The 14,064-nt window shown below is 39.8% G+C and overlaps 1 protein-coding gene across 1 annotated transcript in view; it reads right to left on the bottom strand.

The window, feature by feature from the left end:
* Positions 1–14,064, bottom strand: part of LOC109928319 (extracellular sulfatase Sulf-2-like) — a 299,004-nt gene that overhangs the window by 23,065 nt on the left and 261,875 nt on the right. Inside the window, exons 12-15 of the mRNA XM_048608567.1 lie at positions 6,316–6,523; positions 2,956–3,184; positions 1,706–1,802; positions 535–664 (exon numbers count right to left, since the gene is read on the bottom strand). Coding sequence (XP_048464524.1) covers positions 535–664; positions 1,706–1,802; positions 2,956–3,184; positions 6,316–6,523 — 664 coding nt within the window. The remainder of the gene's footprint in view (positions 1–534; positions 665–1,705; positions 1,803–2,955; positions 3,185–6,315; positions 6,524–14,064) is intronic.

The following is a 14,064-nucleotide window of genomic DNA, read 5'->3' as shown; positions in this document are numbered from 1 at the left end:
CTGCTCCTCTGATGCTGCTTGGCCTGCTGTGTTCATCCAGCTCTACATCCAGCAATTTTCTACATCCTTCACTGCACTTCTGGCAGACACTGTGTGTAGGCCCCTGTAGGCAGCAGAAATTGGGCTCTATTTAACAAAATTAGGCCTGAAATATAATTCTGCTTCATTTGGTGGTCACACACAATTTCATAAGGTGAACTGATCACAGAAGCGCAAGACATAACCCAACACGTCGATTCTTCGTATTGTATTGTCGTTTGTTAGAGCTTTGGGTGTCATTTTAGTTCAACTCACCCTTTCTTTTCTCAGCATAGGGCATGTTAGGTACAACCAAACAAAAAAAAAGAAAATATACCACTACAAAGAAGGGGGGTAGTGGCAGCAGGAAGGAGTGAGAGAAACTTATTTATTGAAAATCACATGTTATCATTTTTAATGGCAAACAATAATCTATCACTCAAAACGTCTCATGTTGAAGAATATATTTGGGAAATCCATACGGAAGTTAATATATGGAAAGAAGACTATCCTAATGACACGATGAAGGAAGCTGCAATTCCAAAACGAACCTCATCCTTGAACAGTCACATTCTTCAGGTCTTTTTTTCTTCAAGTGACCCCTGACCTCTCGTAAATTCTTTATTTTAGTTTGAAGTGTTTCAATCTACAGGACAGAGGTAAAGGGAGGATTACCTGCTTATAGCATTCAACAACTGAAAATAAGCCTTCACGTGGAGCAGATTGTACAAAGCAAACTTCTTTTTATTGCATTTAAAACAATGTGCCACTCCTCGGATAAAACGTAGAAAACTTGAAACAACACAAGTCATTCAACTTATCAAACCCACAATTTCTGACTGACCATGCTGAGTTTATCTGAATGTGTAACCTATGCATGTTATTTAATTGAGACCAGGAATAGCTAGAGGTTGCATTAACAAAGAAGTACTCATGAAAATTCTTCCCCTAAGCCCAAAGGTAATCAAACAAAAACCCCAAGACGTCATTTTACAATTGCAATCTACATCACTCAGCACTCACTGACTGCAATTCAGAAGCACCATTCCACATGCCCCAGTAAGATTAAGTTAATATGGTACTAGACAGTACTTTATCATTCTTATCATCATTTATGACCTTTGATCCAGCTCTTCAACAAGTATTCATCTAGCTCCTTTTCAAATGTGTAATTGACATAGCATTAACTGTTGGGAGCTTATTCCATGTATCTACTGCTCTGTAGGGAAAAAAGACACCGTATATCTTAAGTCTTGCTTGAGGCTTGCTCTCTTTGTACTTGTTTCCTCTAGCTTTCTGATAAAACTGTCTGTATCACATATTTTGAAGTGTGGAATTTTTTCTCTGAAATTATTTGCTGTGTTAATTTATAAAGTTGTTAAAGCAATTGACATTATTTGATAGTAATGCTAGATAACATAAATCTAATGGTTCAATATAGAAATTATTAACTGCAAATCAAGAATTTATCATAAAAACAGAACTAGCAGTGTCACTGTTTTGAAAATTTATAAACGAATTATGAATAATCCTTTTTACATAAAATCATTCTGAATGAGAATGTATGCAAAGAAAGAATAATTTAACATTAATAATCAGTTAATTTGAACCACTGACATCATTTACATTTTCATTGGTCTGATAAATTTCCATGTGAAGTATACTACTAATGATTTCTCTAACTAACCTCATGATCAATGTGTAACTTATGATCCTTCCACGCTTGAAGTGATTTGTACAAATCTTTGTCACATTGAACAGTCTCATTGGCCAATATGTAGCACCTATGATAAGAACAAAACAATTGTTTGTGCAGTTCCCTGCTATCACCACATATACACTATTCAATGTTGCAACATTTAAAAATATCGTGATAGTCAATTGAACAGCATCATAACAACTTGTGTATATATATGTGTGTATATGCTTCACAGGAACATTCACAGAAACCATGCCACTTAAGGTGATATAAAAGCAGGTAGCCAAAAGCTTGTTTAAAGTAATAGGTTTTAAAGAGCATCTTAGATGAGAAAAGATTGGAGTAGTAGTAGTAGAGCTATTAAAAGGAGGGAGTATTAGAGCCTCGGGTCTTGGCACCTTAAGGTATAGGTACCAATGGGGTAGTAATGAAATTGGGGGATGCCCAAGAGGCCAGAATTAGAGGAATCTTGGAAGGTCACACAAATAGAGGAGATTATAGACAAAAGGAAGTTAAAAACAATGGAGAGAGCTGAATTCAAGGATAAGACTTGAAGGTTATGATACCTTGCAACCAGGAGTCAGCATAGGCCAACGAGTACAAGGTCAAGTCTGAGGATAACAAGGGCATGGCTGAGAGTTTCAGCAGCAGGTGAGCTGTGACACAGGCAATGTTATAGAGGCAAAAATAGCTAGTCATAGTGACTTTGCATGAATTTGCAGTCAGAATATCACCGTGTGGCAAATATAGCACCAAGATTACAAACATTCAGGTTCATCCACAGAGAGTTGCCAGGATGAGGGATGGAGCTGGTAGCTAGGAAATGGAGTTTGTAGTAGGGCTAAAAACACTGGCTTTGGCCTTTCCAATATTCATTGGAGAAACATTCTGTTCACCCAGTACTGGATGTCAAATAATTAATCTGATAAGAGACACCTTCTAAAGGAGAAGTGATATATCCTCACACCACCAGAGATAACGGCGCCTACCACCCACTCAGCACTCCCATCCCCACCCCGAATAGGAACAGAAGCTATTGTAAGAGATTCTTTAGTATGATTAGATAGTTAAGAATGGAACGAGGCCAGTGCAGCCAAGTTATATCACTGAATATATGACCATAAATGGGTACACAGATCACTTTTCTTGGCTTTCCTGCTGTTGAATGGTATATAAATACATTTGGGGAATATACCTCAATTAAACAAACAGGCGATAAAAAAAATGATGCAACTTACTTGTGTGTGACTTTAATCGAACTGGGCACAATTAATTCATTGCTATTGTCAGTGCCACTACTTTCACCCATATTCTCTTCTTCCTCATCAGCTACATCATGTCGTTTAGTGACATTCTTTTGCACAACTGGATCAAATCCTTCATCCAGATCCAGATCATAGACTTCTCCTTCGAGTTCAATGGATACTGAACGGATTGACCTATTCCGTATGTAGCTTTGCTTAAATTCTGAAAATAAATATAAAAATACTTAAAATAGAACTAATTGTCCTGTTAAGAAATGCAGTTTGAAATCTGTAATGAGCAGACACCAGATTTTCAAAAACTGAAGTCACAAACCGCAATTCCTGTCAAACGCGATTACAGTCTGAAATGTAAGAGGACTTGATGTAGGGCTAGATTTCACATGCATCTGCCAGGCATATTCTCTGAAAGGGAGGTCGGGGGGACGGGGGGCAGTGGGGGAGGGAAGATATACGTTAAATGTCAAGTAGACTAGCTCCCCATCCACTAATCCCCATTATATGCTCAGGGATAGGGGCTAGGGTAAGGAATTTCAATTGTGGATGTCTGACCCGCACCAGGGACGCCACACCAAGATGTGAGCTACCTGCTTTTCAAAACTTGATTCCCCACCCCTACTCTTTACACCCCCACTACCTCTGCTTTTCATCCACCTCCCCACAACCCCGCAGAGTTCTACAACTCCTCACCACCTGAAACCCCTAGGGTTAACACTTCTAGAACAGCCAACCATTTTCCATGTAATCCTCCTTGCAGTCCCAGCAGCACCACAGCTGAGCTCTGGCACCATCAGGACTGTTGGAACTCCTGGTCACTCCAATTAGCCAGGAGTTTCTCCAGATGAGATTTCCACCAACTAAGGGACAGAAGTCCCACTATTAACCACTTTGACTGCCCAGGAACAACACCCCTCACCCCCACACTAGGAGTTTTTTCAGTTTGTGTCAGTTTTCTGCTAATTTTACTTCCCAGGGGCTGGATTCAAAATACACACAGACCCCCACCCTACAAAGAAATAGTGCTGCATTTTGAGAGACCACTAACAGTGGGGCATATATTCACTGCCTACAGTCACTCTCTTAGCATGCACTTCAAAATAACACTTGCCTGGTCATGTGCAGATATGACACCCACTGTTATGTTACCCTTTGACTCATTACTAACAACGTCATGAGAAATCAACTAGCAGCACTTTAAAAGACAAGGCAGGGTTTTCTGCTGTCCTTCTGCTCAGCATTGGGCTAATTTGGAGTTGTCTACAGTGAAAAACCATACCACTGGTCAGTGCCATTTCTGATGCTTTTTGCCATAAATTATGTTGAATTTATGTACTCAAATATGAGCATGTCTATTAAACACGGTGGTAATAGGGGATGACATTAGCCATTCTATTTCTGGGCTATTCAACTATGGTGTTACACTCCATCTTGCTCTGTCTGGAAAAGGGGATCTAAAAGAGTAAATTAAGTGGGATATTAAGCATTATGGGGCATCTTATTACATTCCTGTCTTCATGAATTCTAAAATATGAAGAACTTCGCCTTCCCCCTTCCAATCTTCTCCCCCACCCATCTCTGCCCCTGCCAATTTTTCTTAGAGAGTTAAAATTCTGGATGGTAACCAACTACAGGGATTGAAACAAGGAATCAAATATGGAATGCTCAGATAGACATTGCACCTAATATGCTGCTTTTTACAAGTGTTCCACTAGCATCGTTCATCAAATAAACTAAACCAATTTTATTTTGGGCTCAAAAAATTCCTACTTGTGCTTTATGCAGATCCATCTTCAAAATGCTATGCTTTGCAAAATAGAGAACTGACCCATTATGAAAAAAGAATAAGAAATAAAATGTCATAGTAAGGTTAAAAGGACAAAAGTAGGTTAGATATTTTTTTAAAAATGGAGAAGTGACCAAAGGAGTTTGAAAAAATGTTGATTACAATGTCTATACACGAGGTTGTGGGGGCAGAGCATTTATTGAAAATAGAAAATAAATAAAACAAAATGATTGAATGCAAGAAGCGAATTGAAGAGAGTGGAGACAGATGATTCTGTTTATATTATTTTGAGAGAATACTTCCGTTTTGTTGTGCATTTAAGGGTTAAATACATTTCTAGGTTCTTTTTCCTGATGAGATATATAACTTCAGCTACCATTACTATTGCCAAAGATAACCACTAGACGTCACTAGAAGACAGCAATACAGGGAAGCAATTATATTTACTCTGTTGAACATCTCATGTTTCCAGAACTGCTAATTATGCAGAACAAGGGGTTTACATCCTTCAATACGAAATAAAATGAACAATGTTCTATTTAAAAAGGATAATTATACATTCGAAGTTGCAAGCTAGCTTCAACGTTTGAGGTGGGAAATAAAAATCAGGGGTTCAGAAACACTGTAATCCAACTGCTCCAGTTTCTTCTCCCACCTCCATTCCCAGAGCACTAGCCTGATAGATTTAAACTCTTGGGCCACAGCTAAATGCTCAACCCTCATTCAGGTCAAATACCATCTGGCAGGACTCAAAACTTGTTGGGGTCACAGGGGTGGATGGGCACGGGAATGGCTTTAGAAATAAGTCATTTTGTTCATAATACCATTGGAGTCTTTGTGACACACTAAGTCAGAGAATCATATTGCTCAGAAAAGGCCCGTCGGTCCAACAGTCTACATTATCTACATTAATCCCACTTTCCAGCATTTGGCCTGTACACTTGAAAGTTATGACATTTCAAATGCTTTTCCAGGTACTTTTCAAAAGGTGAAGATTTTTCCTGCCTCCACTGCACGCCCAGGCTATGCATTTCAAATTTCCACCATCCTCTGGGTGAAATATTGTTTCCTGTAATCTCCTCTAAAATACTTGTTCTTCACCTTAAAATTATGCCCCTCATTACTGACCCTGCAACATCGGGGTGCAGTTACTTCCTATCCACCCTGTCCTCATCCCTCATCATTATATACACCTCAGTCAGGCCCTCCTCAGCCTTCTCTGCTCTAAAGAAAGTAATTCGTGCCTATCAATTCTTTATTACGAAAATGTTCCGATCCAAGGAACATCCTGGTAAATCTCCTCTGCACCCTGTCCAGTGCAATCACTTCCACTCCTAAAAAATTGATCTTGCATGTGGTGGCATCCAGGACATATATTTCCACTTTTTAATAAAGGTATACACTTCAAAGTGAGATGATTTTGCTGTAAGAAAAGCTTTCCCAACTTCCAAGTGGCTGTAATGTGAAACTTAAAATGGTAAGGCCTAGAAGTGGAAATGCTGTCACCCTGTCTCGATTTTACGCAGTGTAAGCAAACCAACTACCGTACTTACTTCGCTTGGACAAAAGGGTCTGTTTCTGTCGAGCTGCTGCATTAATTTTGGATCCATTTTCTTCACAATCGCAGTCTCCTCCGTCAGTGTTGTAGTACTTGGACTGGAAGCGGTTAGACCTCCTTTTCTCAGAGACTGCTGTGATAGCCATTCCTTTGCACTTATGAAGCCGAAGCTTTCCAGTGGAATCTTCTACACACTGCCATTTCTAAAACAAAAATTTCCACTTTGTTAGAATGTAGCAAAATTCTAGAAAGGAAAAAAAATAGTAAAACTTATGAATGACACACACTGTTCCAACTCTGATACTTCAAAATAGAGATCTGTGTGATCATTTCCAAGCATTAGTGTTTTTTTAAAAAATCCTCTGGGATACCTGTGGCAGTAAACTGCATAGAGTTTTGCTACTTGAGAAAAAAAATACTGGGCTGCGTAGATCAGTGGCTTAGTTTTCACAGGAATGAAGAGAAAATAAAAATAATAAAATCAAGTCAGGTTTTGTTTTCTGCTTTAGATTCCATTGAGCAAACATTCCTGCAAATTAAGTGCTTGTGGTTTGTGGTCTAATAGCTTCTGTAGTTAAATTTGTTGATAATAATTATTATCTGGGTTTTTGTAGGAAAATTAGTGACTGGGATAAGTCACCTGATGACTGCTGGGCTGGTGAAGCAGCGTTTTTTGCTACATTGGGGGAAGGACAAATAAATTTGAGAGGTGTGTGTATTAATTTCAGGGAGACGTGGTTACCAAGTGCACTGTTCCATTGAAGGACTAAGTAGGTTTATGTATGAAGAGTTTACATAAAAATTGATTGAGCGATTTTCCAGTCACCTGTCCAACTGGAAAAAAATATTTGCCAGAAAGATGGGACAAAAGTTTAAAAATATAAAAATATGAATCTCAAAAAAACAAAAAATCATAGATTTGAAAATGCTAAGTGTTTAATGTCCTATTCAGGAAACAACTGATGTTACATCATCCAGAGATATATGATTCATTTGATTAAGGAGAAAACAAAAACAATACGGGAGACTAAATTTTTAATTGTTATAATTATGTATATTTGTGGTCCAACTTTTAACACACACACACGCAGCATTCCACTTACCTTGTACTTTGTATTGCAAGACTGATTATTCTAATTTTTATCATAACTCATTTTCTAAGTGCAAATATTAGATTAGGTTCTCAACACATTCCCATGTCTAGTGACACGAGTCAAACAGAGCATATGCTTTTGTCTGTTTTGATAGCTAGTTTCTCCTAGAGCAGATGATTGCAAGCCTGTTATTAGAGGTTATAGTTTGAAACACAACTAGCATGGCTGGCCTGGAGACTCTCCTATTTTCACCACCTGCCTAAGCAGATTGGAAGGCTTTACAGATTGACTATCTGATGGAGATGTTATGAGCAGAAATTTCAAGTACTTAAATGGGAATCAAATCCAGACCTTCTGGTTCAGAAACATGGGCACTACCCACTGTGCCAATGATCTCCTTCCTACCCAACATATGGCTAAATTGAATACAGCCACAAAATTTGACACTGGGACCACAATGCATAATATCTCCATCACTGATTGCAATAAGATTACACAGTAACTTTGTGCAGTCTGCTCATTTGAATGATTTTGGTACTCATCTAATGCAATCTGCAGTATTCATTGTCTGGACACATCAGCAGGAAGTCTACATCATACTTAGCTATCACCATGAAATTTCAAATTAGCTTGTACCATTTAAAGAGAAGGTGTGTTGTGGTTGGAGCAGATGCTCAGATTCATGACTTAGGAAAGAGTGAGGGATGGTACAGCAAAGGAGAAGGCAGGCCCCAAGTTGTTTGAGTGTTATACTGGAGGCCTTGGTGAAGAACATGGAGTGGGGAAGGAGCGCCTTGTACCAGATGAGAAAGGCAGCCCTCTAGTCACAAAAGCCAAATGCAGTGAGATCAGATAGTTGCAGAGATCAATGTCAAAAGAGTCAAGCCATGAGGATCTAGATAAGTGATAGTAGAAATTCAAAGATTTCATGAGTTATTAAGGTTAGTGATTGCATCTTCAAATTCCATATCCTATTGCGTTGTGTCAGTCATTGCTCCATTTACAATTCTTATCTAATAGTGTGAAGTGATTCATTTTGGAAGGTCGAATTTGAATGCAGAATACAGAGTTGATGGTAGGATTCTCACTGCCTTTGACTCTTGTGACTAGTGTGGAGGAACAGATGGATCTTGGGGTCCACATCCATAGATCGCTCAAAGTTGCAACCCAAGTTGATAGGGTTCTAAAGAAGGAGTATGGTGTGTTGGCTTTCATTGGCAGTGGAATTGAGTTTAAGAGCCGTGAGATTATGCTGCAGCTCTATAAAACTCTGCTTAGACCACACTTGGAATATTGTGTTCAGTTCTGATCACCTCATTACAGGAAAGATGTGGAAGCTTTAGACAGGGTGCAAAGGAGATTTATCAGGATGCTGCCTGGACTGGAGAGCAGGTCTTATGAGGAAAGGTTGAGGGAGGTAGGGTTTTTCTCATTGGAGCGAAGAAGGATGAGAGGTGACTTGATAGAGGTGTACAAGATGATGAGAGGCATAGATAGAGTGGATAGTCAGAGACTTTTCCCCAGGGCAGAAACGACTACTATGAGGGGACATAATTTTAAGGTGATTGGAGGAAGGTATAGGGGAGATGTCAGAGGTAGGTTCTTCACACAGAGTGGTGGGCGTGTGGAATGTGCTGTCAGTAGTGATAGTAGAGTGAGATATTTTAAGAGAATTTTTAACGACTCTTGGATAGACATATGGATGATAGTAAAATGTAGGGTATGCAGGGTAGATTGATCTTAGTAGGGTAATAGGTCGGCACAACATCGTGGGCCAAAGGGCCTGTACTGTGCTGTACTGTTCTATGTTCTTAATATTTACAGGTCTCATCTCTCAGTCAAACACCAAACATTGAAGTGAGACTCAACCACATTTCTTTATAGGATGGCTGCATCTGCTGACAATCTGAAACACAGTAGCACCAAAATCTCAGCATTTATTTTAAATAAAGAGTATTAAAACCCAAAGAAAATCAAAAATAATTTTAAATAAGAAAGAATATTACCTGGAGAGAAAATAAACTTTCAAGCAAAGTGAATATGTTTTTTTTTAAATTAGTTTTATGTTGCACTTGTGTACATGTTGTATCATGTAAAAGGAGTTTGTTTTGCCAGAATTTATTATACCGTTGGTGTCAGGAGACACCATTATTCTACCATGGTACGTGGGCATCACTGGCCAGCACTTTTTGCTGGTTTCTAATTGCTGAAGGCTGTGATAGTCAGCCAGCTGCTAGAAGCCACAACACAAGGACTGCAACAGCTCAAAAAGTTAGTAGCTATCAGCTCTTCAAGGGTAACTGGGGACAAACGATAATTGCCAACTTTGCTAACAGTGCTCATATTTCATGGCCAAATAAAGACTGAATGGGGATTTCAATTTCATTCTCAAGCTCTGACTTACGCTACTGCTCCACAGTTACTCCCCACATAGCTTGGGGGAAAGGCTGCTCCTTCATGATCAAAAACGTGTGCTACAGACCACTATGAAATACAGCACGTACTCTGCTGAGTACCACTGGGATTCACTTGAGTTATGCTGGTAGCAGCTGTGCTTCAGCATGCCACTTGCTGCTCTGCTATACGTAGTGGCAGCAGGACTTTCATTTAATGCATGCTGTGTGCTTTTGTGAATTTTGTGCCAGACCCACCGGTCATGTCATAGTGGATAATCCTTCAAGGTCACCCTTTTGGTTTGTCCTGGCAACTCAAATGTAGTTGGCACAACAGGCTGCTATAGAATAAAGATATCACCACTGTTGTCTTTGGTCACATATCTGCTGGACTTTGACAGAGCGAGATCCCTTTCTGTTCCATTTGAGAGCACAGTTGACACATGGTAGTTGCACAGTGATGTACCTGTGGTCAATAGCACCTGTGCTTTGGGAATATTAATAAGACCACACACTTTCTCTGCTTACTCGATTTCACAAATGACAATGAACTATGGTTAGCCCCTTTGAATAGACTGTGTTAGGGACTTCCAGAATGCAACAAGTGATGGCAAATTACGATGTCACAAACACTTCCAGTATCAAGCTGAAAGGAGCTCGGTGCATATAAGTTCATTAAAAGCCATGGTTACTTCACAAAGTTATTACCATTCTTGCACTGCAATGAAATTGTATTTGTGACCACAGCAGGAATATTCTTACTGAATCAGCAAAGTCCCATACATTGCTCTTCACGTACATTCAGGTAGAATTACTGTTCTATACTGGGTGGATATTTCTCACTGTTCAGAGTCTCTCCCTTTTCCAGCAGTTTGTCCTACTCTGTGTGATCTCTGTTCATTCTTTATGCCATGCTGTGTTGAGGGGAATCCCTGCTATTGCAGCCATGACTAGCGTCAACTTTGCGTCCTTCAGCACATACCACAATGTAGATTTGTGCATCCAACTGTAGAAAGGATCAAACATTTATAGAATTGTAGCAATGATCAGAAGAAATTATTGAACCATGGTGGTGAACTATGTAAAGAATGCTGGTGGGGTTGGGTTTCTTATTGTTGCTGAATGTAGCTCAGCTGTACAAGATTGAGGGGGGACATCGCTGGAACATTGAATTACAGCATGGCCTTACTAGGGTAAGATTATTATTGCGTGCTGATTGATGTCATGATGTTTTGCATATTTCTGATGGATGTCCACTGCATGCAAATGTCCCTGCAGCTGTGCCCGACATAATTTCATTCACAAGATTGTACATGCACTACGCTGCCATTTTGGAGCTCTAAGGGCATTCATAGCATCCAAACATGGATACTAATGAGCTAAGGAAATTGAAGTGCACCTTTGCAATTATTCAAGAACTAACCATACAGATGCAATAATAACAGAACACAGGCATCTATGGGAAGATGCACTAGGTTGCTGTCTATTGGCGAAGTTTGAGTTAAGAGCACTTTGCAACAAGGACTGAACTGATGATATGTATTACATGTTTGATGGCAAAATGTTGCTTTCTGTGATAGGCTTGGGTTTGAAGTTCTGAGCTATAGGAGAGATTCTCAAAGTGACTGGTCTTCTGAAATAGTATCCTTGAAGCTATTCTCGTATGTAACTGTGACAGTGATGATTGTCAATGAGGTTGTTGACTTGCTCGCCGAGCGGTCTGGTTTTTGTTCGGACGTTTCATCACCATGCTAGGTGACATCATCAGTGGATCCTCCGATGAAGCGATGGCATTCTACTCCACTTGGAATTTATACTGTCCGGTCCGTTATAATGAGTACTGTCATTTCCAGTTTTGGTCTGTATGGGTTTATATATGGGGTCCAATTCAATATGTTTGTTGATTGAAGTATGGGTGGAGAACCATACCTCTAGGAATTCCCGTGCTGTCTATGTTTGGCTTGGGCTACTATGGTAACTTTGTCCAAGTTAAACTGATGGCATTCACTGTCTGAATGTACCGATATGAAGGAGAGTTTGTCGTGCCGTTTTGCTGCTAGCTAATGTTCATGTATTCTGATGGCTAGTTTCCTTCCTGTCTGTCCGATGTAATGTTTGTGGCAGTTGTTGCATGGTATTTTGTAAACCATGTTCATTCTGCATATTGTGGGAATGGGGTCTTTAATCCTTGTAAGTGTTTATCGTAAAGTGGCTGTGGGCTTGTGGGCACCTATAATTCCTAGTGGTCTTAGGAATTTTGTTGTCAGTTTCGATACGTTCCTGATGTAGGGCAGTGTGGCCAGTACGTTAGGGCGTACTGTGTCCTCCTGTTGTTGTCTGTTTGGTAGACATCTGTGGATGAAGTTGCGGGGATATCTGTTTAAAGAGACGATCTTGTACAAGTGTTCTTCCTCTTCCCGGCGTAATTCTGGAGTGTTGCAGTGTGTCCTGGCCCATTAAATAGTGTCCTAATGCAGCTTTATTTGTGGCTGTTGGGGTGGTTGCTGTGGAAGTTGAGGATTTGATCCGTATGGGTTGCTTTTCTGTTTACTGAGGTTTGGAACTCCCAGTTTGTCAATCGTTCTACTTTAACATCCACGAATGGAAGTTGATTGTTGTTTTCTTCTTCCCTTGTGAATTTAATCCCTATGAATATGCTGTTAATGAGGTGGTGAGTCTCTTCCAATTTGTTGCGTTTAATGACAAATGTGTCGTCTATGTACCAGATCCACAGTTTAGGTTGAATGTGTGGGAGGGTGGGGTGTTGTAGTTTTTGCAATGACTACTTCTGCGATGAGTCCTGAGATGGACGATCCCATTGGTGTACCGTTGATCCGTTTGCTTATTTGACCATTAAAGACAAAGTGTGTGGTGAGGCAAAGGTCTAGTAATATAAGTAAGTATGTTATCTGCCCTTTATTTATTAGTCTCTTCAGTGTCTGCGTGATCCAATTACCTAGCTGTGGTGTTGGGTCTATCATCACCTGTTGGTAAGTGGTTGTATCTGCAAGCAATGTCTGTGCTTTGTTAACGTAGTGTGGTTTGTTCATAATGATAGTCATGCGCTCTTTGTCTGCTGGTAGGATTATGATGTTCTGGTCTTTCCTGAGTTTATTTAGTGTTTTTTTTTTTCTCCGCTGTGTTCAGGATGTCCCCTTTGTTCCTTCTGTGCAGTGTGGGCATTATAGTTTGTCAATGTCATGAACTTCGAGTGAACATTAAAAGATGTTGTTTGTTTTTTTTGATATACGACACACTCATTCTAGACAAAGGGAAACAAATGGCAACCTGAAATTTTTCATTGCAAAATTTTTATTGAAGACATTTCACTTCTGCATTTGCCCCTTGTGCACTGTGTACTGCTGGTTTTGTTCATGGTTTACAATTAAATGCTTCCTAGGTGCTGGAAAGCACTGATGCATTATTGCACAGTGAACCGATGAGCTACTGGAAATACATACATCTGTGCTTAATCATGATGTACACACATCAGCGCCCAGAGGTCTGTTTGGTGTAGTCCCTGTGCATTTGATCCTATCAGAAATAGTGCCTTTTATCACCGACATGAATGCTAAATAGCACGTCTCCTACTACCAGACAGCTGTTCCTGTGCTGCTACTTTTACAGCCTGCGTACAACATTAATTCACCAGGATTCCACGAATGGGAAATTAGAGATGGGTGTGGAGATTCGAGATACTCGACCATTTCAACAAGAACAATGAAAACTAAAAAGGATGGGGGATGAACAGAAATTTTCAACTTTTGAATGGTTTTAATAGAATGTGGAGGAAATGGCTACTTTAATTAGTTTAGTAGTTACTGGTGAAATTTAGAAGCATCAGAGAAGGCATATGGCACATCCCAACTGTATAACATATGCATTCATCTGGTGCTGCACTATCCTTTTGCAATAGCGCACCTGTGTATAATCAATTTGCACATGCTGATGGCACATATTGTGCCGTTCACAGGATGTGTGAAAAATGGGCCTCAGAACACCAACCCGGTCTCTCGTGATGTCAATTCCTTCCAGATTTTCCCTTCCCCCAAAGAGGGAGCTATTTTTGGTTAAGTCCATCACCACCAACTGCAGCAATAATTTGTATTGTTTCAGGTTGTTTCTAGTAACAGGGTGAAAAAACAGGAAATAGGACTGAAAATAATAACAGAAAACGTTAGCAGAGTCAAGTTGTCTGAGTAACTGTTGTGAGGGAAAGCGAGATGGAGGGAAAGCGAGATGGAGGGAAAGCGAGAT

This window comes from Rhincodon typus, chromosome 19 (genome assembly GCF_021869965.1).
Source record: "Rhincodon typus isolate 14 chromosome 19, sRhiTyp1.1, whole genome shotgun sequence".
NCBI classification, from domain to species: domain Eukaryota; kingdom Metazoa; phylum Chordata; class Chondrichthyes; order Orectolobiformes; family Rhincodontidae; genus Rhincodon; species Rhincodon typus.
The sequence above is the reverse complement of the archived record's forward strand: the minus strand, read 5'-3'. Positions and strand labels throughout refer to the sequence as shown.